This window comes from Procambarus clarkii, chromosome 36, assembly GCF_040958095.1.
Source record: "Procambarus clarkii isolate CNS0578487 chromosome 36, FALCON_Pclarkii_2.0, whole genome shotgun sequence".
NCBI classification, from domain to species: Eukaryota; Metazoa; Arthropoda; class Malacostraca; order Decapoda; family Cambaridae; genus Procambarus; species Procambarus clarkii.
In genome coordinates, this window is record NC_091185.1 from 19991689 (window position 1) to 20018687 (window position 26999).

Genomic DNA, 26999 nt, shown 5'->3' on the forward strand with positions numbered 1-26999 from the left:
ACTGGCTTTCTTGGGACCCATGGTGAGATATATAATAACATTGTATAGTCAAATCACCAAAAATCCAACAAAACACTGAATATCTGCGAGAAGAATTGATGTGGGGTAGTCACTGGGTGCGAGACAATGGTAAACTGAGGGGCGGAGGGGCGACGATCGCCGAACCACCACACGCTGGGTCGGCCTGTACGCGTATCAACAAACTCGCGTCCCGAGGTAACCCTCGCGTTCCGAGACATATTTTCCGAGGAAATCCTGCTCGTATTCCAAAAAACTCGCATACAGGGACACTCGCATTCCGAGGTACCACTGTAGTTGACTAAGTTGGTCAACACAATCAACCACCATAAAGGCTGTGGCTAGCAAGCGAAAATTAATTGTACATATTTGTATTTTCACCTGTGTGTGCAAGTGCACCTTTATATAAACTATAAAATCTAAAAAAAACAAAAACACAGCACAACTATATATTCACATTATTGCACCACAAATTAATTTATGCCAACCTTTATTAGGTAGGAATTTAGGCTGTGATTGTGCTGAATTTTGCACAAATGCAGACTAAATAAATTAGTAGTTTCTTATGTAGAAATTCTTACAACTAGTCTTGGACTAGTCAGTAGTACATACATTATTCATTATTGTGCTGACCCTACCAAGGGTGGGATTCAAACTTTATAGTAACTCTGATTAGAGTATATACGTATTAATTATTTTGTGTACTCATTATTTGTGTGTATGCATTTTGAGTGCTGCTGAATGATCACTATTACATCTTATGGTGATAAAGAAGAGCTAGCCGGAAGAAAGTTAATAGTGAAATTCAAGCACTGCTCAAAATCCTTAGCTACTTATTGTTAGGTAGGTACATTTAACTTTGAGTGAGGTAGAGAGCAATTTAGCCAGATTAATTTAGGCTATACTCAATATTACTTGTCAGCTAATGAGCAAGTACCCGAGCTTCATTAGTAATACTTATTCAAGTCCTATGAAACTTGGACTTAAAGCCACCATGGCTAGTCATGAACAATTAAGGAGAACCTATATTGGCCTTAAAGGTCATTTAACCAGACTAATTAATAAGTCTGATACTTTGTCTAAAGCAACTCCCATTGATTACTATCAACTAGAAAGATCATTGAGAGTAGCTAATCTCAACTTTGATCAAGTCAGATCTACAAGTCAGTCTTATCTCAACCTACTGAATGCAACTGAAACTGATCCTGGTGAAATAGATCAAATTCTAGCAGATATTTCTCAGTATGAAGATGAGACTCAATATAAACTTGATGTACTATCTAATATAGTAAAACAATACAAATCTAATGCAAATAATACTGTCTCAATCCAATAATCAATTACCTGAGGTTCGTCTACCTACTTTAGACTTACCTACATTTGCAGGGCTGGATGAAGATAATTGGGACACATTTTGGACTTCATTTGAAGTTCATATCCATAACAGATCTTCTCTTGACAGAGTTTCTAAGTTCTCTTACCTGATTAGTCTTCTCAATGGGGAGGCTAAAAAGGTCATAAATAATCTAGCTCTCACTGAGAGTAATTATGAGGAAGCTATAAAACTACTAAAGTTGAACTATTGCAACAAGGAGTTGAGTATAGCTAACCTGTATTACCAGTTACTGGATCTGAATGCACCAAGTAACCGACCAGACACACTTCAAAGCTTCAGGATAGAAGTAGAGTCTCTAGTGAAGGCCTTAGGTACTAAAGTTGATATACCAGCCTCTGAATGGTCAATTAAGTTACTTTTGCAAAGGAAATTACCTCGAAATATCTTAGCAGAAATCTGCTCACACTATAAAACCGAGTTTCTCACTCTCGAGCAAATATTCGAGGGACTGAGAATAACGGTTAACAGGTTGAAGACTCATGATAAGATTAAACCTGAGTCTAAACAACCTAACTTTGACAACTCAGTCAAACCCAAATCGACTTTGATTAAGTCCAATAAATCTAAACCTAGGACTGCTCCATCCGCTGGAAAGGGGAGTGGTAGTGTAGGTATTTATTCTGTATCTCCCTCTGACGTTGTAACTGATGTGTCTACTAAAAGGACAAACTCAGCCAGAGAGAGAAGGTGTCTGTTCTGTGATCAAGAACATGTCACCTACAAATACACTGTTTATCCTAACTTTAATACCAGGATTAAACAGCTACATGAATTACAGAGATGCACCAAGTGCATGGGTTCTCATGATCCCAGTAAATGTGAAGTGCAGCTACGGTTGTGCAGTAGATGCAACAAAGGTGTACATCATTATGCCTTATGTAGAAAAACTTCTACACAATCTGTGACACCTAGGGAGGATTCTATGAATTCTACCACAGTACAATATTGCAAGGTACATCAAGAAATAAATGTACTTGCTACTGAGTCAGGCAGGAATACCACTCTGCCTATGGCTCAACTCAAACTAATTGATAGGAAGTCTAGAGTTAACACTAGAAGTCTCTTTGATCAAGGATCGCAGAAAACCTTCATCACACAACAATTAGTCGAGCAGTTAAAATTAAAACCTGCCAAAAGTGTGAGACTGAATATTTCTGGGTTCTTGTCTAATAGTGGACCTCGTGAATACCAAGTAGTCAAAGTGTTAGTGAGACTTGGATCTTCCACTAGTCCAATACAAGCTGTAGTAGTAGATAAACTTCCTACAGACCTGCAGGTCACAGGACTAGCTCGCACTGCGAGATATCTCAAACGAAACTGCATGAGGCTAGCAGAACACAAAATAAATTCTGACTGCCTCACAGATGTTGGTATCCTAATAGGCACTGACTATTATTATAAATTTATAACAGGATGCACCAGACAACACGGAATGAATTTGTTGCCATCGGTTGGAGGCAAATTGCTTACTGGACCGGTGCTTTTCCAACAAAAAACAGCGTCAACCAACAAACAAACTAACAATTCAATAGTGGTGTGACTAGGCTTGGAACAGTCACCCCTACATTTCAGGGAAATATCTGAAGATAATGAGTCTGATCCACTTGTACATCGTCTGTGGGATTTAGACACTTTAGGTATTGTCCCTGATAAACCAAGCCCTGATAATATGTGGACTTACCAGCAATATCTGGACACAGTTGTCTATAAAGACAAACAATACTGGGTGAGACTGCCATGGAAGTTGAATCATCCACAACTTCCAGATAATTATTTCATGGCAGCCTCTCAATTAGTCCCAATTAATACGGCTGAAGAAACAGCCAGATAAATTGAACATGTATCATCAATTAATTCAACAACAGCTCAATAGTAAATTTATCGAAGTTGTTGATAATGATAACCGAAAAACAGGTCACTATTTACCCCATCACGCTGTGGTGAAAGATTCATTGACAACGCCAATACGTATTGTTTTCAACTGTAGTGCCAAAGTGAAGGCAAACAGCGTGTCCTTGAATGAATATCTACAAACGGGACCTAGCCTGACACAAAGGCTACATGATGTATTATTACGATTCCGCACTGGTATTTTCGCTTATACTGCTGATATAAGTAAAGCTTTCCTTAGGGTAGGCTTGCAAGAGGAGGATCGTAATTACACCAAATTTCTCTGGATTAAGGACCCACTGGATCCTGACAGTGATGTCATAACCTACCGGTTTGCCTCTGTGCTATTCGGTGCCACTTCTTCACCGTTTCTACTTCAAGCCACATTAGATACACATTTGAAGAAGTCAAATAGCCCTTATAAAACGGAGATCAGTGACAACTTGTATGTTGATAATTTCCAGGGAACTACTAATGACAAATCCAAATTGGTAAAAATCTACCATGAGGCTAACCCGTGAGTTATTAGGAGCCAATATGCCACTGCAATCATGGGCCTCAAACAATAAATCATTAAACCAGATAATCGAGAAAGAATTTCCGGGTTATCAGGTACCTAATCAATTAAAAGTTCTGGGCGTGGAATGGAACACAGGTAATGACGAGATGAATGTCAAGTCAGTACAAACCAATAATTCAACCCTTACCATGAGAAAATTACTCTCGCATGTCAGTCAACCATTTGACCCTTTAGGCTTACTTAGTCCTATATTAATAAGGGGCAAACTCCTCATGCAGGAATGCTGGCAGAAACATATGGGATGGGATGATCCGTTGACAATTGAGTTGCAAGATAAATGGCAAATACTCGCAATGGATTTCAATCAATTAGGTGTTTTGAAATTTCCTCGTAATGCTTCAGGACAAAACTTACCCACCAATTTGCTCGTTTTTTGCGATGCCTCTGGCAAAGCGTATGGCGCTGCAGCCTACTTAGTCAATAATGCACAATCATTTTTACTCACATCTAAAGCAAGAGTTGCTCCAATCAAGAAGAGATCTTTACCTCAAATGGAGTTAACTGCATTCTTGGTGGGAGTACGATTGGCTCATTGCCTGACCAAGACACTCAATAATATCCACTTTGGTGAAACCGTAGTGTGGTCTGACAATGAGGCAGTCTTACAATGGGTAAGAAATAACAACAATAAAACTCCCTACGTTAGTAATCGCGTTAGGGAAATTTATGAATTATCTACTGGCTATAAATTCAGACATGTCCCCACTAAGGACAATCCTGCAGATTATTTATCAAGAGGGTTAACCTTAAAACAGCTAATCAAGTCTTCGATGTGGTTTAATGGACCTTCATGGCTTGTTAGTGGTCAGTGGCCCAAACAGAAACCACAAGTCATAGTGAGCAGTATCACTACTCCCATGAAAGACCCAGAACCTCATCAAATCTCAGCTATTAATCCTCATAATTATTCCAACTTGAGTAAGTCATTAAGAGTGACAGTACATGTGTTTGACTTTCTTGCTAAGATAGGTATCATGACCTCATAAGATGAGGTCAATTTTTTTCATTGGAGTTAAAATTAACGTAGATATATGACCGAACCTAACCAACCCTACCTAACTTAACCTATCTTTATTGGTTAGGTTAGGTTTGGTAGCCGAAAAAGGTAAGTTAGGTTAGGTTAGGTAGGTTAGGTAGTCGAAAAACAGTTAATTCATGAAAACTTGGCTTATTAGGCAAATCGGGCCTTGCATAGTAGGCTGGGAAGTGCGTTCTGGCTACTAGGTACGTATATATATATATATATATATATATATATATATATATATATATATATATATATATATATATATATATATATATATATATATATATATATATATATATATATATATGTATATATATATATATATATATATATGTATATATATATATATATATATATATATATATATATATATATATATATATATATATATATATATATATATACCCCGCTTTCTAGGTAAACGGGAAGTTTATCTGTATGTCCTAGACAATGTTCAGGACTGCAGTAAACTTACTGCTTGGTCGGTAATCTATTGTAGTAGGCTCAGTGATTCTCCAGAGTTTCCTGGGCCTTCAGCCCAATACCAAACCAAAAAATTGATACGTATTGCTAAACCCAAGCTATCTATATCTGAAGGTTTATCTGGATATAGATAAAGCTAGATATCTGTACCAAGCCTAGAGTTAGATAACAGGTCTGGAGCTCTAAAACAGATTTGACAAGTAGCATCGTTTGCAGGCTACCGTTTTTTTTATTTAAACCTAACTTAACAGCTAGCCTAGCTTAACCAAGTCTAGCTCTACCCTTACAGCCAGCCCAGCCTAGCCTAGCCAAGGCTAGCTCTACCCTCACAGCAAGACTAGCTCTAACCTCATAGCCAGCCTAGTCTAGCCAAGTCTAGCCATAATCTAACGGAAGCCATTCTAACCTTGCCAAGCGTAGCTATAATCAAATAGAAAATAACCAGGCCTAGCCAAGCCGTAATCAAACAGAAGCCACCATAGCCTAGCGTAGCCATAATAAAAAAGCATGCCTAGCCTAGCAGAGCCATAAAAAGAAGCCAGCCTAGCTTAGCCATAATTAAACGGAATTTAGGCTAGCTTCACGATACTCAAACAAAAGCCAGCGTAACCTAGCCTAGCCATAATCAAACAGAAGGCAGACTAGCTATCTAGTCACTGTCATCCTTTAAACTATATTATACCTCGTTCAAATTTGGTCAAACAATGATTAATTACCAACCTTTTTTAATGTCTGGTCTTAAATGCACTGCAGCTCCAAGCATCGTTACGACCATGTACGCATTAGTACTCTATGATGACGACCATGTACGCAGTAGTACTCTACGGTGACGACCTTGCACGCAGTAGTACGATACGGTGTCGACCATACCCTACGACTGAGTACTCAGTAGTACTCTACAGTGACGACTATACCCTACGGCAGTGTACGCAGTAGTACGCAACGGTGACGACCATACCCTACGACTGTGTATGCTGTAGTACTCTACAGTAACGACCATACCCTACGAGTGTACACAGTAGTACTCTACGGTGACGACCAAACCCTACGACTGAGTACGCAGTAGTACTCTACAGTGACGACCATACCCTAAGATTGTGTACTCAGTAGTACTCCACGGTGACGACCATACCTTACGACTCTGTACGCAGTAGTACTCTACAGTAACGACCATACCCTACGAGTGTATGCAGTAGTACGCTACGGTGACGACCATACCCTACGACTGAGTACGCAGTAGTACTCTACAGTGACGACCATACCCTAAGATTGTGTACTCAGTAGTACTCCACGGTGACGACCATACCTTACGACTCTGTACGCAGTAGTACTCTACAGTGACGACCAAACCCTTTGACTGAGTACGCAGTAGTACTCTACGGTGACGACCATGTACGCAGTAGTACGATACGGTGACAATCATACCCCTACGACTAATACGCATTAGTACTCTAAGGAGACGACCATACCCCTACGACTGAGTACGCTGTATACTCTACAGTGACAACCATACCCTACGACTGTGTACGCAGTAGAACTCAACGGAAACGACAATACCCTACGACTGTGTACGCAGTAGTACTTTATGGTGACGACCATGTACGCAGTAGTACTCTATAGTGACGACCATGAACACGGTAGTATGCTACGGTGACAACCATGTACGCAGTTGTACGCTACCATGACGACCATACTTTACAACTGTGTACGCACTAGTACACTATGTTGACGCACATACCCTACGACAGTGTACGCAGTAGAACTCTACGGTGACGACCATGTACGCAGTAGTGCGTTAGAGTAAGGACCATACCTTACGACTGTATATGCTGTAGTACGCTATGGTGTGGACCATACCTTACAACTTTGTACGCAGTAGTACTCTATGGTCACGTCCATACCCCTATGACTGAGTAAGCAGTAGTACTCTACGGTGTCGACCATACTCTTATGACAGAGTATGCTGTAGTACTCTACGGTGACGACCATACCCCTACGACTGTGTACGCTATAGTACTCTGTGGTGACGACCATACCCTATGACTGTGTACGCAGTAGTACTCTACAGTGACGACCATACCTTACTACTGAGTACACAGTAGTACTCTACGGTCACGTCCATACCTTACGACTGTGTTCGCAGTAGTGCTCTACGGTGACGACCATACCCGTAGAACTGAGTACGTAGTAGTACTCTACGGTGACGACCATACCTTACGATTGAGAACGCATAGTACTATACGGTGACGACAATACCCCTACGACTACGTATGATGTAGTACTCTACGGTGACGACCATACCATTACGATTGAGTATGCTGTAGTACGCTATGGCGACGACCATACTCTACGACTATGTACGCTGAAGTATTCTACGGTGACAAGCATGAACGCAGTAGTACGCTACGGTGACGACCATACCTTGGGATTGAGAACGCATAGTACTCTACGGTGACGACAATACCCCTACGACTGAGTACGCTGTAGAACGCTACGGTGACGACCATACCCTACTGTGGGAACCAACCTGTGAGATTTATATATTTATTAAATTTATATGAATTTATATTTACATTAATTTATATACTTCGATAGCAATTTGTATGATGTTAAGTGGACTATTTCTGCAATAATCTCACAAATCGATCCTCTACACATTAGGGGGGTTTATATTAAATTTATATATATGCAGCCAATCAAACTACAGTATTAACTACACATTAGTGTACATTGAAGAGGTTCCTTATCTTATTGTACAGCAGGCCTTAGTCCACCAGGTATAACCAGGATGCAGACACCATTATCCTCTTTGAGGTAGCTTCCATCACCCAGTAACTGGTACACAAAGTATGCTTCCTCGTCTTGACCTGTCAAAAGGGCGCTAGCTATGAAGCCAGAAACCTAATATATGACAGCTATATCAGAGAAAACACTGTACATGGAACCATAAAGACCTAGGCTTAATTACCTTGTTTGAGTCGATCATTCGTGTTCTAACCGGTACACTACTGACATTAATGGCCAAAAATGATTAGATAAACGGGTTTCGGAAAGACACTTCCCTTGAGATTGATGACAGCGTGTTGATGATGGCAGATCACTACTCTGATCTTCCATAACACTTCGTCCAAGAGAATTTGTAGGAGCCGTAATTCGCTCCACGACTCTGTAGTCTTAAACAATAACAATGGCTGACCACTCCCTCCTCCCTGATGCTACTGGCCTACATTGTCCAGATGACAGTAAGTGATAGAAGGGTCACATTTACTCTATTTTAATTCTGATAATTAAGTTAATTTATATGAGAAGTTTTTATGATGGTAAAGTCCAAAGACTAATGTATTTAAGAATAATTCCCACCATAATAGGTGGTGAATTTATAATAGTATGTGGTAATGATATCCCGTTTTCTATAGACGGAAATTCCACTACAAGTTACATTTTCTATGTGTTAACTTGTTTATACAACACAGCAATATTATCTGCCTATATGATATTATTAAATGGTGTCGGATTTTCCGACATAATTCCCCGGGGGCTGCTCACGGGACGAAGTCCTATTTAGAACAGACGAACACCGATACTCCTCCTACGAAATTATTAGATTAATTTGATGTTAGTAGTTAGTAATCACACATTTGTGCGTCTCTTCGTACAGGACGGATGTCCCGTACTAGAGTTGCAGGGGTTAGAAGTCTAATGCGATTTCATTTCCCTGTTAACTCTTGAGAGGCTAAAATTCAAGCCTAATTACATATTATTTTACCCAGAAGACTGAATGTGATCAAGTACTACAGTCAAGTATGATTCAGGGACTGCAGTGAGATCAGTGACATTCGATATAACTTAAAGTTTGTTCAGGTAACTGGTCACTGATATATAAACACTGAGACCCATGGAATACATCTTGATTAAATAATAAATGTAACAAATCAGTCATCAGATTTATTGGGGTTTAATTTAGTTAATTGATTCAGAAGATTGAATAGCTCATCATTAAAGTAAAGTATGGTTCTGAGACTGCAGTGGGTTCAGTGACATTGGTCGCAGTGACTTGTAGCTGTTTAGGCTACTGTTCACTGATTTGCCACTGAGGCCTCATGAACTCATCTTCAGCTTTAAATGATGATACTAACATCAACCTCTGTTGGTATAGTCAGCTGTAATCTCCTTAGTATAATGCTACTGGAGAAATATAATCAGCTGACAAATTTAGATTTCTACTGGTATTGTTTATCTACAGGCATAGGGCTCCTCAGGCCTGATACTGGGCCTGAGAGTAATTTACCTTCTGCAGAATTTAACATGGTTATGCCCTGATATTTAGTAGGGCTACCGATGAATCGATGGCAATAGTCTGTCCCTACAAGGAGACCGAAGTCGGTGAGGTGATCAGGCTTAATATTATCTGCCAATTTTATTCCTCTATTTCTCAGGAATTTGGCTGTTGCTCTCAGACCTTGAACTTGTAGGTCTACTGGTATTTTGTCCACCACAATGGCTTGTACTCGACAGACGTACCTGCCTAAACGTACTGATGGTTGTACCACCCCATGGTAGCTTGAGGTCCTGCATCTGTTACAAACCCTGAGATATTGAATGACGTCTGGGCTACAGGCCTTAATTGTAGTTCATCTGCCAACCTTTTAGTGACATATGTTCTCTGAGACCCTTGGTCAAACAACCCACGGGTATGGACCTTGGCCCTCTTATTCTGGATGGTAATTTTGGCAGTAGGCAAAGTCGTATTACCTTTAGACTTTGCCGATTAGACACTCTTTGTTTGTTGCACCTTGCAGTACTGTACTGTGGTGGGAATGCTATCTTCCACCTTGGGTCTGGAATACGTTAATTTCGTATATTTGCACAGTGCTGCATGGTGCCTACCTCTTTTACACCTGTTGCAGGTGTTGAATTGGGTCTCACAATAGTCTATGTTGTGTGACTTGAGACACCTTGAACATCTCCCTAATTCCTGGAGTCGCTCAATACGAGTGTCTCTGGTGGGATAATTAGCACAACAGTATGTTGAATGTTTCTTTTTGCAGAACATACATGTCCCCCAGCCTAGTGCACGCTTGGAACTTACCGGTTTGGGTGAACTAGTAACAGTAGGCTTGGAGGATTCTGCTGCATTGTCAGATTTTCTGCAACTTGATGTTAGAGTAATTGACTGATGTTTATTTGGGGAAGTTGTTTTACCCTTTAATTGACTCTTATTTTCTATTTCTGAAGGCTTGCATGAGGCTTTAACTTCCTCATTTGCTCGTCGTTTGTTTATGATGGAATGTAAACCTTCAGTGATGTCCTGTACTGTCAGGATGGTGTTATGTTGATGTGCATATAATTCATCTAGTATATCGCTGGACAATTTTCGTTGAAGTACTACTTTGGTCATCCATTCACTAGTAGTTATATCAACCTTAAGACTGAATGTTCTTAGTAGTGACTCAAACTCCATGCTGAAGGATTGTAATGAGTCAGCAGTCTGATCAGGTTGAGGTAAATCCAGCAATTGTAGTACTAGATGTATGACAGTTTTCTCATTGCCTGCATTATTCCTAGGAGGCTGGACTGGGAAATTAGTACTGTCGCTATTTTCATTTACATTTTCTTCTACTGGTTCAGCATCACCTCTAGCTTGGAGGCATGTTAACTTAGTAGCCTCAGGTATTGGGTTTTCAGAATCCACAGAGACTGTGGATAAATTGTCTGAGAACTGCTTAATTTCTGGTGGTATAATATTGGGTGAAGCTGTAGTGGGTGAAGCTTTACTGGGTGAAGCTTTATCCTTGTTGATTAAAGGATCTAATCTGGCTTGACATTTATTCTCAAAAAGATCCAGATCATCCATAACATTATCTACTTTATTTGATGTACTGGCTAATTGTTCTGATTAAATTATCCTGTGTAAATGTTCCAACCTGCCTTGAGTTTCTTCTTCATATTGTGCTAGGTCAGACAGGAATGGTTCCACATCTTCAACTACTATGTCGTCGTCGTCGTGGACCTGATTTTGGTAAGATTTCCTATTTGCTTTCAATATATGCAATTGGGTTTGAATCTGTAACAGTGGTATTTTCAACCGACGATAATTAATTACAGGCTCATATAACAACTGTTCCTATTGGTCGAGATCTCTTGTCAGTTGGCGTTTACTTGCTATTAAAGCACGCTTTGCTTTCTGTGGATTAGTCATGGTGACTTGTTAATTGGGCACCACTGGCTCATAAATTGTGAGCAAGTACTAATGGTAGCCTAGGGTAAAATTTCAGCAATCGCTAAGCTGTAATCCTACCTCTACTAGAGGTTAGCACTTAAAATTAATACACATTATATATATACAATCATACACACTAATGATTTGAGTGATAAACCAGTGTCATGGAAGTACCTTTAGGTTAGCTCTTCTATATCACCCTAGGATGGTATAGACACTAATTAATCACTCAAAGGTGTAATGATCATAAGTAAATTATTATATATACACAACTCAACTCGAGTTGATGAAAATTTACACCCAAAATAGGGTCTGCACCATTCATTAATGGTGCTAGGTTGTTTAATATAGTACAACTAGACTATGGTAATGGGACTAGGATGAACAATAAATAGTTCAACTAGTCAATGGTAATATCCTACCCTGTTGTGGGTTGGCAATTAGTAAATATTGTATTGTGAACACTAGGCAATATATTAAATAATTCTCTATTTTGGAGAAATAATATACACAATTATTGATAATAGCCTCTATGAAACTTCTAATATTATCAAGAAGTATTAAATATTATTAGTGACCTCGCGAAATAAACTCCACAAAATTCGTGGGTAATCTCTCGCGAAATTTAACACCACGAAATCCATGAACAATCTCGCGAAGACACAGCCACTAATCTGGCTGGCTTCAATATTAGCACTGTCATTTCACGAAATAACACGCCACCAAATATCTGTGGGTGTCCCTGAAACCACTGATGAGGCTGAACTGAACTGAGGGGGGCTCCTGAGCTCGCACTAGGCAACACCGCCGTCTTTGACTGCTGGCTTTGTATAAATCACACTGCACTAGTATATTTAATGAATCCACTGGTTAACTGGTTCATCCGGTACTAAGATGACCAAATAATCTGTCATCCGACTCGCAGATGACCAATAATGTGGGTTCAAAGGACCAAATATTCCGGTTCCGAAGGTCCAAATAATGTGGGAACCAACCTGTGAGATTTATATTTATTTAATTTATATGAATTTATATTTACGTTAATTTATATACTTCGATAGCAATTTGTATGATGTTAAGTGGACTGTATTTCTGCAATAATTTCACAAATCGATCCTCTACACATTAGGGGGGGTTTATATTAAATTTATATATATGCAGCCAATCAAACTACAGTATTAACTACACATTAGTGTACATTGAAGAGGTTCCTTATCTTATTGTACAGCAGGCCTTAGTCCACCAGGTATAACCAGGATGTAGACACCATTATCCTCTTTGAGGTAGCTTCCATCACCCAGTAACTGGTACACAAAGCATGCTTCCTCGTCTTGACCTGTCAAAAGGGCGCTAGCTATGAAGCCAGAAACCTAATATATGACAGCTATATCAGAGAAAACACTGTACATGGAACCATAAAGACCTAGGCTTAATTACCTTGTTTGAGTCGATCATTCGTGTTCTAACCGGTACACTACTGACATTAATGGCCAAAAATGATTAGATAAACGGGTTTCGGAAAGACATTTCCCTTGAGATTGATGACAGCGTGTTGATGATGGCAGATCACTACTCTGATCTTCCATAACACTTCGTCCAAGAGAATTTATAGGAGCCGTAATTTGCTCCACGACTCTGTAGTCTTAAACAATAACAATGGCTGACCACTCCCTCCTCCCTGACGCTACTGGCCTACATTCTCCAGATGACAGTAAGTGAAAGAAGGGTCACATTTACTCTATTTTAATTCTGATAATTAAGTTAATTTATATGAGATGTTTTTATGATGGTAAAGTCCAAAGACTAATGTATTTAAGAATAATTCCCACCATAATAGGTGGTGAATTTATAATAGTATGTGGTAATGATATCCCGTTTTCTATAGACGGAAATTCCACTACAAGTTACATTTTCTATGGGTTAACTTGTTTATACAACACAGCAATATTATCTGCCTGTATGATATTATTAAATGGTGTCGGATTTTCCGACATAATTCCCCTGGGGGCTGCTCACGGGTCGAAGTCCTATTTAGAACAGACGAACACCGATACTCCTCCTTCGAATTATTAGATTAATTTGATGTCAGATGCACTCTACAGTGACGACCATCCCCGTATGACTGAGTATGCTGTAGTACTCTACGGTGACGACCATACCCTACGAATGTGTAGGCAGTAGTACTCTACGGTGACGACCATACCTTACGACTGAGTAAGCAGTAGTACTCTACGGTGACGACCATACCCTTACGACTGAGTACCCTGCCTACAGTGACGACCATACTCTACAACTGAGTACCCTGTAGTACTCTACGGTGACGACCATACCCTTCGACTGATTACCCTGTAGTACTCTACGGTGACGACCATACCCCTACGACTGAGTAAGCAGTAGTACTCTGTGGTGACGACCATACCCCTACGAATGAGTAGGCAGAAGTACTCTATAGTGACGACCATTCCCCTATGACTGAGTACCCCCTAGTACTCTACGGTGACGACCATACCCTACGACTGAGTAAGAAGTAGTACTCTACGTTGTCGACCATACCCTACGACTGAGTACCCTGTAGTACTCTACGATGATGATCATACCTTACGACTGAGTATGCAGTAGTACTCTACGTTTTTTTTCAGGGATATTCCTGCGCGGGCCCTAAGCGTCTGGCCGGGCCACTAAGTGTTGCTTGTTTCTGTTTTACTTGGGCGGAGTATGAGTATTTATGACTCGTATGGTCGCTTCAGTAAAATTTTGCCACATGTGTTTAACAACTTCTTCTGCTCTGTTGAATCTAAGTTGAAATCTTAATGGGTTTGTAACTGTGCACTGTGTGAGACAATGTTCCAATGGTCTACAGTGATGACCATACCCTATAACTAAGTACACAGTAGTACTCTATGGTGACGACCATACCTTACGACTGTGTACGCAGTAGTACTTTACAGTGACGACCATACCTTACGATTGAGTATGCAGTAGTACTCTACGGTGACAACTATACCCCTACGACTATGTACGCTGAAGTACTCTACGGTGACGATCATGCACGCAGTAGTACGCTACGGTGACGACAATACCCTACAACTGCGGGTAGTATGCAGTGGTACTCTACGGTGACAACTATACCCCTACGACTAAGTACCCTGAAGTACTCTACGGTGACGACCATGAACGCAGTAGTACGCTACGGTGACGACATTACCCTACGACTAAGTATGCTGTAGTTCTCTACTTTGACGACCATGTACGCAGTAATATGCTATGGTGACGACCATGTACGCAGTAGTACGCTACAGTGACGACCATACCCGTACGACTGAGTATGCAGTAGTACTCTACGGTGATGATTATACCCCTACGACTGAGTACGCAGTAGTACTCAACGGTGACGACCATACCCTACGACCGTGTACGCAGTAGTACTCAACGGTGACGACCATACCTTACGACTTAGTATGCAGTAGTATTCTACAGTGACGACCATACCCCTACGACTGAGTACGCTGCAGTTCTCTACGGTGATGAACATACCCTACGACTGAGTATGCAGCAGTACTCTACGGTGACGGCCATACCCCTACAACTGAGTCCGCTGCAGTACTCTAAGTTGACGAACATACCCCAACGACTGAGTACGCAGTAGTACGCTACGGTGATGACCATACCCTACGACTGTGCACGCTGTAGTACTCTACGGTGAAGACCATGTATGCAGTCGTACACTATGGTGACGACCATACCCCTACGACTGAGTACGCTGCAGTTCTCTACAGTGTCAAACATACCCTACGACTGAGTATGCAGTAGTACTCTACGGTGACGACCATACCCTACGACTGAGTACGCAATAGTACTCTACGGTCACGATCATACCCTACGACTGAGTACGTAGTAGTACTCAACGGTGACTACCATACCCTACGACTGAAAACGCTGTAGTACTCTACAGTGAAGACCATACCCATATGACTGAGTACACTGCAGTACTCTAGGGTGATTACCATACCCTATGACTGTGTATGCAGTAGTACTCTACGGTAAAGACCATACCCCTACGACTGTGTACACAGTAATACTCTCCAGTGACGACCATACCCTACAACTGAGTACACAGTGGTACTCTACAGTGACCACCATACCCCTACGACTGAGTACGCTGTAGTGCTGTACAGTGACGACCATACCCCTACGACTGAGTACGCTGCAGTTCTTTACGGTTACAAACATACCGTTGAGAACAAACACTCCATAGTGACAATACTGCCACTATGGCGGTGTGTCCACTCACAGGATGAGTGCCCCTGCCCAATACTGCCACTATGGCGGTGTGTCCACTCACAGGATGAGTGCCCCTGCCCAATACTGCCACTATGGCGGTGTGTCCACTCACAGGATGAGTGCCCCTGCCCAATACTGCCACTATGGGGGTGTGTTCACTCACAGGATGAGTGCCCCTGCCCAATACTGCCACTATGGCGGTGTGTCCACTCACAGGATGAGTGCCCCTGCCCAATACTGCCACTATGGCGGTGTGTCCACTCACAGGATGAGTGCCCCTGCCCAATACTGCCACTATGGCGGTGTGTCCACTCACAGGATGAGTGCCCCTGCCCAATACTGCCACTATGGCGGTGTGTTCACTCACAGGATGAGTGGGAGCTGCCCAATACTGCCACTATGGCGGTGTGTTCACTCACAGGATGAGTGGGAGCTGCCCAATACTGCCACTATGGCGGTGTGTTCACTCACAGGATGAGTGGGCGCTGCCCAATAAACTCGCCTCTCGGGGCAAAATTTAAAAAAATTGACTCAAGGAAACAAGATCATATAAGAGATATAATTTAGCAGCAGTCCCTCTCAGCCGTGCATCACGCACTAGCCATACACCAACCCAGCCTCCTGTTTAGAGAGTACGTTTGTAACTATGTGCACCACAGTACAAACATTGACATACTAGGCAATTACATAGTAGAATTTTGTATTATTCACTTTATAGATTCCGAAACAAATGAAGCTAAATAAAAAAAACTTCAATATTCCCAGGCCTAGTACAGCACACATATGTACTATATTAGGAGGCCTCAGATAGTGTATTAGGCCTAGGAAGGTTAGTTTAGTTTAGTTTATCTTTGCAACAGGTCCTCATCGTCACTATAAGTACTATCACACCAGGAGGACGGGTTGTCACAACCCACATCGCTTACGGCTGCAGAGTCGCAGTTGAAAATGATGCTAGGAGGCATAATGGTGCTAGGAGGTATAATGGTGCTAGGAGGCATAATGGTGCTAGGAGGCGTAATGGTGCTAGAAGGCATAATGGTGCTAGGTGGCATAATGGTGGTAGGAGACATAATGGTGCTAGGAGGCATAATGGTGGTAGGTGGCATAATGGTGGTAGGAGACATAATGGTGCTAGGAGGCATAATGATGCTAGGAGGCATAATGGTGCTAGGAGGCATAATGGTGGTAGGAGACATAATGGTGCTAGGAGGCATAATGGTGCTAGGCGCTATAATGGTACTAGAAGGCATAATGGTGCTAGGAGGCATAATGGTGCTAGAAGGCATAATGGTGCTAGGAGACATAATGGTGCTAGGAGGCATAATGGTGCTAGGAGGGATAATGGTTCTAGGAGACATAATGGTGCTAGGAGGCATAATGATGCTAGGGGGCATAATGGTGCTAGGAGGCATAATGGTGCTAGGTGGCATAATGGTGGTAGGAGACATAATGGTGCTAGGAGGCATAATGATGCTAGGAGGCATAATGGTGCTAAGAGGCATAATGGTGGTAGGAGACATAATGGTGCTAGGAGGCATAATGGTGCTAGGAGGCATAATGGTGGTAGGAGACATAATGGTGCTAGGAGGCATAATGGTGCTAGGAGCTATAATGGTGCTAGAAGGCATAATGGTGCTAGGAGGCATAATGGTGCTAGAAGGCATAATGGTGGTAGGAGACATAATGGTGCTAGGAGGCATAATGATGCTAGGAGGCATAATGGTGCTAGGAGGCATAATGGTGGTAGGAGACATAATGGTGCTAGGAGGCATAATGGTGCTAGGCGCTATAATGGTACTAGAAGGCATAATGGTGCTAGGAGGCATAATGGTGCTAGAAGGCATAATGGTGCTAGGAGACATAATGGTGCTAGGAGGCATAATGGTGCTAGGAGGGATAATGGTTCTAGGAGACATAATGGTGCTAGGAGGCATAATGATGCTAGGGGGCATAATGGTGCTAGGAGGCATAATGGTGCTAGGTGGCATAATGGTGGTAGGAGACATAATGGTGCTAGGAGGCATAATGATGCTAGGAGGCATAATGGTGCTAAGAGGCATAATGGTGGTAGGAGACATAATGGTGCTAGGAGGCATAATGGTGCTAGGAGGCATAATGGTGGTAGGAGACATAATGGTGCTAGGAGGCATAATGGTGCTAGGAGCTATAATGGTGCTAGAAGGCATAATGGTGCTAGGAGGCATAATGGTGCTAGAAGGCATAATGGTGCTAGGAGACATAATGGTGCTAGGAGGCATAATGGTGCTAGGAGGGATAATGGTTCTAGGAGACATAATGGTGCTAGGAGGCATAATGATGCTAGGGGGCATAATGGTGCTAGGAGCCATAATGGTGCTAGGAGCCATAATGGTGCTAGGAGCCATACTGGTGCTAGGAGGCATAATGGTGCTAAGAGCCATAATGGTGCTAGAGGCATAATGGTGCTAGGATGCATAATGGTGCTAGGAGGCATAATGGTGCTAGGAGCCATAATGGTGCTGGGAGCCATAATGAAGCTAGGAGGCACAATGGTGCTAGGAGGCACAATGGTGCTATGAGGAATAATGGTGCTATTAGACATAATGGTGCTAGGAGACACAATGGTTCTAGGAGGCATAATGGAGCTAGGAGGCATAATGGTGCTAGGAGGCATAATGGTGCTAGGAGGCATAATGGTGCTAGGAGACATAATGGTGCTAGGAGACATAATGGTGCTATGAGGAATAATGGTGCTAGGAGACATAATGGTGCTAGGAGACAATGGTGCTAGGAGGCATAATGGTGTCAGGAGGCATAATGGAGCTAGGAGGCATAATGGGGCTAGGAGGCATAATGGTGCTATGAGGCATAATGGTGCTAGGAGGCATAATGGGGCTAGGAGGTATAATGGTGCTAGGAGGCATAATGGTGCTAGGAGGCATAACGGTGTCAGGAGGCATAATGGTGGTAGGAGACATAATGGTGCTAGGAGGCATAATGGTGCTAGGAGCTATAATGGTGCTAGAAGGCATAATGGTGCTAGGAGGCATAATGGTGCTAGAAGGCATAATGGTGCTATGAGACATAATGGTGCTAGGAGGCATAATGGTGCTAGGAGGGATAATGGTTCTAGGAGACATAATGGTGCTAGGAGGCATAATGATGCTAGGGGGCATAATGGTGCTAGGAGCCATAATGGTGCTAGGAGCCATAATGGTGCTAGGAGCCATAATGGTGCTAGGAGCCATACTGGTGCTAGGAGGCATAATGGTGCTAAGAGCCATAATGGTGCTAGGGACATAATGGTGCTAGGATGCATAATGGTGCTAGGAGGCATAATGGTGCTAGGAGCCATAATGGTGCTGGGAGCCATAATGAAGCTAGGAGGCACAATGGTGCTAGGAGGCACAATGGTGCTATGAGGAATAATGGTGCTATTAGACATAATGGTGCTAGGAGACACAATGGTTCTAGGAGGCATAATGGAGCTAGGAGGCATAATGGTGCTAGGAGGCATAATGGTGCTAGGAGGCATAATGGTGCTAGGAGACATAATGGTGCTAGGAGACATAATGGTGCTATGAGGAATAATGGTGCTAGGAGACATAATGGTGCTAGGAGACAATGGTGCTAGGAGGCATAATGGTGTCAGGAGGCATAATGGAGCTAGGAGGCATAATGGGGCTAGGAGGCATAATGGTGCTATGAGGCATAATGGTGCTAGGAGGCATAATGGGGCTAGGAGGTATAATGGTGCTAGGAGGCATAATGGTGCTAGGAGGAATAACGGTGTCAGGAGGCATAATGGAGCTAGGAGGCATAATGGTGCTAGGAGGCATAATGGTGCTAGGTATAATGGTGCTAAGAGCCATAATGGTGCTAGGAGGCATAATGGTGCTAGGAGGCATAATGGTGCTAGGAGGCATAATGATGCTAGGATGCATAATGGTGGTAGGAGGCATAATGGTGCTAGGAGACAATGGTGCTAGGAGCCATAATGGTGCTAGGAGCCATAATGGAGCAAGGAGACATAATGGTGCTAGGAGGCATAATGGTGCTAGGAGGCATAATGGTGCTAGGAGGCATACTGGTGTTAGGAGGCATAATGGGGCTAGGAGGCATAATGGTGCTAGGAGGCATAATGGTGCTAGGAGGCATAATGATGCTAGGAGACATAATGGTGCTAGGAGACATAATGGTGCTAGGAGGCATAATGGTGCTAGGAGGCATAATGGTGCTAGGAGACATAATGGTGCTAGGAGGCATAATGGTGCTAGGAGGCATAATGGTGCTAGGAGGCATAATGGTGCTAGGAGGCATAATGGTGCTAGGAGACAATGGTGCTAGGAGCATTAATGGTGCTAGGATGCATAATGGTGCTAGGAGGCATAATGGTGCTAGGAGGCATAATGGTGCTAGGAGACAATGGTGCTAGGAGCAATACTTGTGCTAGGAGGCATAATGGTGCTAGGAGCCATAATGATGCTAGAAGGCATAATGGTGCTAGGAGCCATAACGGTGATAGAAGGCATAATAGTGTTAACAAGACATAATGGTGCTAGCAAGCATAACGGTGTTAACAAGACATAATCATGTTAGCAAGACATAATGGTGTTGTGGGGGTAATGGAGTTAGCAAGACATAATGGAGTTAGCAGACATAATGGTGCTAGCAAGACATTATGGAGTTAGCAGACATAATGGTGCTAGCAAGACATAATGGTGTTAGCAAGACATAATGGAGTTAACAAGACATAATGGTGTTAGCAATACATAACAGTGTTAGCAAGGCAACAATAATTTAAGCAGAATATCGTTAGCAAGCCATAAAAGAGTTAGCAAGACATAATGGTGCTAACAAGACATACTTGTGTCAGGAAAACATAATGGTTATAGCAAAACATGATGGTGTTAGCAAGTCAATGGTTTTAGCAAGACATAATGGAGATAGCAAGACATAATGGAGATAGCAAGACATAACGGTGTTAGCAAGACGTAATGGAGTTAGCATGATGCAAATGGAGTTATTAAGACATAATGGCGTTAGCACCATTATGTCTGGTAGCAGATATAATGGTAATACCAGACATAATGGTCCTAAGAAGAAGAGTGATTCTTTTTCCATTTATACGAGCCCTGACCAACTGTTTATTAAACCACAATTCATATTATTAAGTCCAAAAGAGGACCAAGTTCACTGATTAAGTCGCAAACGTAAAATATTTCTGAAGGCCTTAGAAAACTGTGAATTTATTATTCAACCGAATAAATCCCTAGAATAAAGAGCATTAAACCTATGCCAAATTTTTTTACAGCCTAACATACATTTGGCAATGTAAACAAAAAAATATGGCATTTGCTCCTCTCAATTTTATCTCTTAAATTTATATTTAAAATTATTTAGAAATATACAATATATTTGCCGTGTTTGACTAAAATTAAATACGTATTGTTTTGCAAGGTCCAAGGAAGCCATTTCTAAAATGATAAAACATTCAGCAATATCCAGATATAATATCAATACATCTACTATACAGACAAATATATAATCCAAACACCAAAATAAAAACAATTAAGGATGTATTTATACGCATGAAAAGTAGTTAGGAAACATTATAATAATCGGTCAATTGAAAGTACGGGATCAATCGGATGCCCCCAGACGGGTAAACGGTGATATATTTAACATTACCGTCATATCCGGTCTTGTGTAGACGGTGTGTCCACTCTCCATGCGACCGCTGAGTCCCGCCTTGAGGACCACACCACACCAAGAGGACTAACAGCGTGTGTGAAGGGCCAAGAGTACAAGATATTGTCAGCTTGGAGGAGCGACCACGTCCTCCCTCACCCGTGGCCTGCGGGCTACTACTTCCTACTCACTATTAACCTGGTTTAACTATGCTCTTATTTAACTCATATTTGCCTCAAGTCTCTCAACACTCATTGGAAATCATATGAATGTGTTACGCCTGTATAACGAACCAGTGTTTGTCTTGAGTCAGAAAATCCATCTGCGAAACCTATTCATCTTTCCTCAATCATGGCGGCAGTGTTTATATATTTATTACATCAGTTTACGAGCTTGTACACTTCACAACCCAAGGTTGTTATTGTCATAAACAACCTGGTAGTGCTGCAGAGCTCATCAATGCACTTATCATATTCATCACATCCACTCATACTTGAGTGATGAGTTTAGATAGATCATTCACATAAATAAATCTAATCTAAATTCTAAATCACTCACATATTGGTTTTTCTCAGGACCAATACACATGGAGACAAAAAAAAACAAAAAAAAAATATATATATATATATATATATATATATATATATATATATATATATATATATATATATATATATATATATATATATGTATATATATATATATATATATATATATATATATATATATATATATATATATATATATATATATATATATATATAAACTAAACAATTAGTCGTTCTTGACTATAAAGACTTCTCAATAGGCCTACACATGCCTAAGAGGCCTACAGTGCTTACACTCTCCCAATTATATATGTACTGCCATTTACCAATAAAGACTGATTGAAAATGCATATTAGAAACAGACAGATTAATTATTATATATACAAATGACTTAAAGAGCAGTCTAGTGTAATGTAATGCTCTTTAAAACTAACGACCACTAATGTGGAAAACATTGATATCAAATGTCAATAAAATTATAATATAAATGTATAGAAAAACTTTAGTTGAACTTTGTTCAACCCGTGAATGTATAATTTAAACCTTCATAGAGCTAGGCTATGAATATAGCATAATATCGCATATGATAAATGTTAGTAATATCTGCTGCTTCCAGTAGATATATGACTGTACTTGATCATTGGAACTGTTAGTGTACTTGGAAGGTACAAAAGTAGTTTATTATGAAACAAGCTCTAAAAGTCATTAGCAATTCAGAATTCCATTTTTGATGGCTAGGCTAGTGACCGTTACAGTGGCGAGAATATTTAACGAAAAGCACCTTTAGTCCTATTCAACATGATAAGTGAATATACATCAGCTTTTGAGAACTACGTCTACAAAAGGTGATGATTTGATGGTCTGAGAGCAGTTAGTAAGCTCAAAATGAACTTATGCATTTAAATACAATCTTTTATAGCCTAGAAGAGCGAAATACTTTCGAAATCTAAGAGTACTTTTTAATTTTTCATATTATCTTTACAATTCGTTATAAATGGAAAAGGAAAATAATATATGAGGAGAGAGAAAAATATTCAGATTTGTAATATATTTTTTTATTAATACATTAGGTACATCTGCATTTGTGTAGCTACCTTAGACTATATGAAGGGGAGTACAGTGTGTCGAAAAGCTAGCTACGTGATGCTAAAAAATCCCCATCACACAGGATGGTTAGTCATACAGAGGCATGTGATAAGTAGTCTGCACTGACAGACTCTCTGAGCACAAGAATAAATAAGGTAGCAGTGATAATAAAAGTCCCCATCTCGCAGGATGGTTTTCATCCTGGGTTTTCATTCCATGGTTTTCATCATTTCATCCAGCTTCATACAGGGCCTGCACTGGCAAATTTTGGGTACACTGTGAGGATATCCTCAAGAATACGTGAGTGAATAAAGTAATTGCAAAGCTCCAGGTACCTGATGCCAACTGGTCTGAAAGGTCTAATAACTGGGCATTCGGTGATGTAGTGTGGGAGATCATGCCGCAGTTCCTGCTCACAGAGTTTGCACCTGGAGTGCTCAGGATTGGGAGATCCGTCACCTGTAACTACCTGCCACATGTAACGGTAACCCAACCTTGATCCTGGCAACCACTGTGTCGCACAGTCTGGTGGATGTTTCGTGCTGCCCATAGATATAGGTTTTAGATCTGAACAAATTATAGCTTTTTATACTAGTGCTTTCAGGTCGTTGGGAGTCAGTAATTTCTCTCCTATCAGACGTGAGTGTTTGGACCAAAATAATTTGACAGTAGAGACGGGGATACCTAGATCTAATTCAACTTCATCTTTGTTGCACCCTAATTTGGTTGCAATGTCTGTCTCATTATGATGGGATATATTTATGTATGAAGGTATCCATACAAAGGAGATTCGAGACCCTTTACTCTGTGCAGTAATTAGGTCATTTATAATTGGTAGTATGAGATCGACAGCAAATATTCAGATACAATAATTAGGATTTGAGAAGGTTCACACTCCTGGTCTGTTCTGGTTCAGTGCAGTTCTGGTCGCATTATTGAGTAGACAAGCTACGGAGCTTAATTAGGTTGTTCAGCGTTGACCTGATCTCGTTGCGACCTAAACCCGATGTCAGGTGAAGATATATTTCTTTTTTTAGGAAGTCCTTAGAGTTTGTCTTAGGCTATTTGTGGCTAATCAAGTGCTTAATGTTTATCCTATCTTCTGTTTAACATAGTCGCAAGGGAGCTGAATTATGTTTCTCTGCTTAGAATTGCTTCAACATAGCCACAAGGGGGCTAAGGTGTGCTGTTGTCCCCTTCTCATTAACACAACATTGCAAGGTCTAAACATATTCTCCTGATAATGTGAACAGGTTTGGGTTCAGAAGTATAGCATGAGAAACTGTCCGAAGATCACTAAACATATACAAGTCAGTCTGCATCTGTTGTCTAGGGAAAAAGGAACTATCTGCATTACTTCTGCTCACACTGCAAAATCAAAACCTTGTCAACTGCCATCAAACACTCTGGGGTCACGTTACTCGTGCAATATTGCAGTAGATGGATTGCATTTGTCAATTTAAACAGCACTGTAACTCGGTGAGAGTTTCACTGTTGGTACGAGTTTGTAAAACCTTGCAAATTCACAGCTGAAAAAGGTACTACATTTCCAAATTAACCAGGACCAAAATACACTCTTCAATACACACTGGAGCAGGGCGAACTTAGTAGCAAAACTCTAAAATTCACCAACAGGTAAGAACAGGTAACAGTGCCGCCATACACTCTTAAACCAGTTAACTGATAAATGAATAGCAGGAAAAAACAAACAAAATACAACAGGATGCATTAATTTAGTCCTTGTTAAGCCGTAAGAAAGCCTCACGCACATAAAAACTTCATACAGCCTAAAGTTTTCTTTCCACACATACGCAGGAGTCATCCTCGATAGCTCACAGTCGCTCGCTCTACAAGCACTCCATAAAACCTCAATGTTAATCTTCCATCAGGAATACATACTTGTAGAGCTGCCAACCATTATGATTTAGAGACAATGATGGGACGCCACATTCGTAACTCGGAGCCTCGGGTTCCATCACAATGGGTTCTATCACAACGGGTTCCATCACAACGGGTTCCATCACAACGGGTTCCATCACAACGGGTTCCATTACAACGGGTTCCATCACAACGGTTTCCATCACAACGGGTTCCATCACAATGGGTTCCATCACAACGGGTTCCATCACAACGGGTTCCATCACAACGGGTTCCATCACAACGGTTTCCATCACAACGGGTTCCATCACAACGGGTTCCATCACAACGGGTTCCATCACAACGGGTTCCATCACAATGGGTTCCATCACAACGAGTTCCATCACAACGGGTTCCATCACAACGGATTCCATCACAATGGGTTCCATCACAACGGGTTCCATCACAACGAGTTCCATCACAACGGGTTCCATCACAACGGATTCCATCACAACGGGTTCCATCACAATGGGTTCCATCACAACGGGTTCCATCACAATGGGTTCCATCACAACGGGTTCCATCACAATGGGTTCCATCACAACGGGTTCCATCACAACGGGTTCCATCACAACGGGTTCCATCACAACGGGTTCCATCACAATGCAGGGCCTCAAACTTGAATAATTTCTTGAAGAATAAATGCACAGATGGTGGGTTTATACTGTAGGCAAGGCACTGACACTGTCAGGTTGTTATTCATTATCTTTCATGTATGGATGCATGCACTGATAGGCCTTCGGTACAATTATGAAAACATATGAACATCTGTACACTGGAACCGTGGTTCACAGGGTTGTGTCACGGGGTCTGAATCACTCCCACGTTCAAACTGCTTCAAAGGGTTAAAATGTGAATACTGGTATTAATGTGTTAAGAGAGAATGTAGATGGAATGGTGGAATGAGGCCGTTTTGGAGAGGAGTGAGGTGGTTTAGGTGAGAGGAGTGAGGAGGTTTAGGTGAGAGGAGTGAGGTGGTTTAGGTGAGAGGAATGAGGTGGTTTAGGTGAGAGGAGTGAGGTGGTTTAGGTGAGAGGAGTGAGGAGGTTTAGGTGAGAGGAGTGAGGTGGTTTAGGTGAGAGGAATGAGGTGGTTTAGGTGAGAGGAGTGAGGTGGTTTAGGTGAGAGGAGTGAGGAGGTTTAGGTGAGAGGAGTGAGGTGGTTTAGGTGAGAGGAATGAGGTGGTTTAGGTGAGAGGAGTGAGGTGGTTTAGGTGAGAGGAATGAGGTGGTTTAGGTGAGAGGAATGAGGTGGTTTAGGTGAGAGGAGTGAGGTGGTTTAGGTGAGAGGAGTGAGGAGGTTTAGGTGAGAGGAGTGAGGTGGTTTAGGTGAGAGGAATGAGGTGGTTTAGGTGAGAGGAATGAGGTGGTTTAGGTGAGAGGAATGAGGTGGTTTAGGTGAGAGGAGTGAGGAGGTTTAGGTGAGAGGAGTGAGGTGGTTTAGGTGAGAGGAGTGAGGTGGTTTAGGTGAGAGGAGTGAGGAGGTTTAGGTGAGAGGAGTGAGGTGGTTTAGGTGAGAGGAGTGAGGTAGTTTAGGTGAGAGGAGTGAGGAGGTTAAGGTGAGGGGAGTGAGGTGGTTTAGGTGAGAGGAGTGAGGTGGTTTAGGTGAGAGGAGTGAGGTGGTTTAGGTGAGGGGTGAGGAGATTAGTTCCCGCAGAGTAACCATACGCCCGACTGCCTTCCATATATTCCAAATAGATTACGGATCAAGCTTAACACACACAACCTATGGTAGCCTAGTACACACAAAAACTTATTTGTTGGATTACATTAAATCTGTACAATGTAAATACATATTGTACATATTGCTCTACGACTAACACCACATAATGGTACTTACAATGCAGTGAAAATACAACTAATTATGTCTATACGAAAAAG

General features: G+C 41.6%; 1 protein-coding gene across 2 annotated transcripts in view; it reads right to left on the bottom strand.

Annotated features, from left to right (window-relative positions):
* Positions 1 to 21734, bottom strand: part of LOC138371618 (uncharacterized) — a 35079-nt gene extending 13345 nt beyond the window's left edge. For both annotated transcript variants that reach the window (XM_069336571.1, XM_069336570.1), the window contains exon 1: positions 21569 to 21734. In XM_069336571.1, coding sequence (XP_069192672.1) covers positions 21569 to 21610 — 42 coding nt within the window. In that variant the 5' untranslated portion in view covers positions 21611 to 21734. The remainder of the gene's footprint in view (positions 1 to 21568) is intronic.
* Positions 21735 to 26999: the final 5265 nt, after the last annotated feature.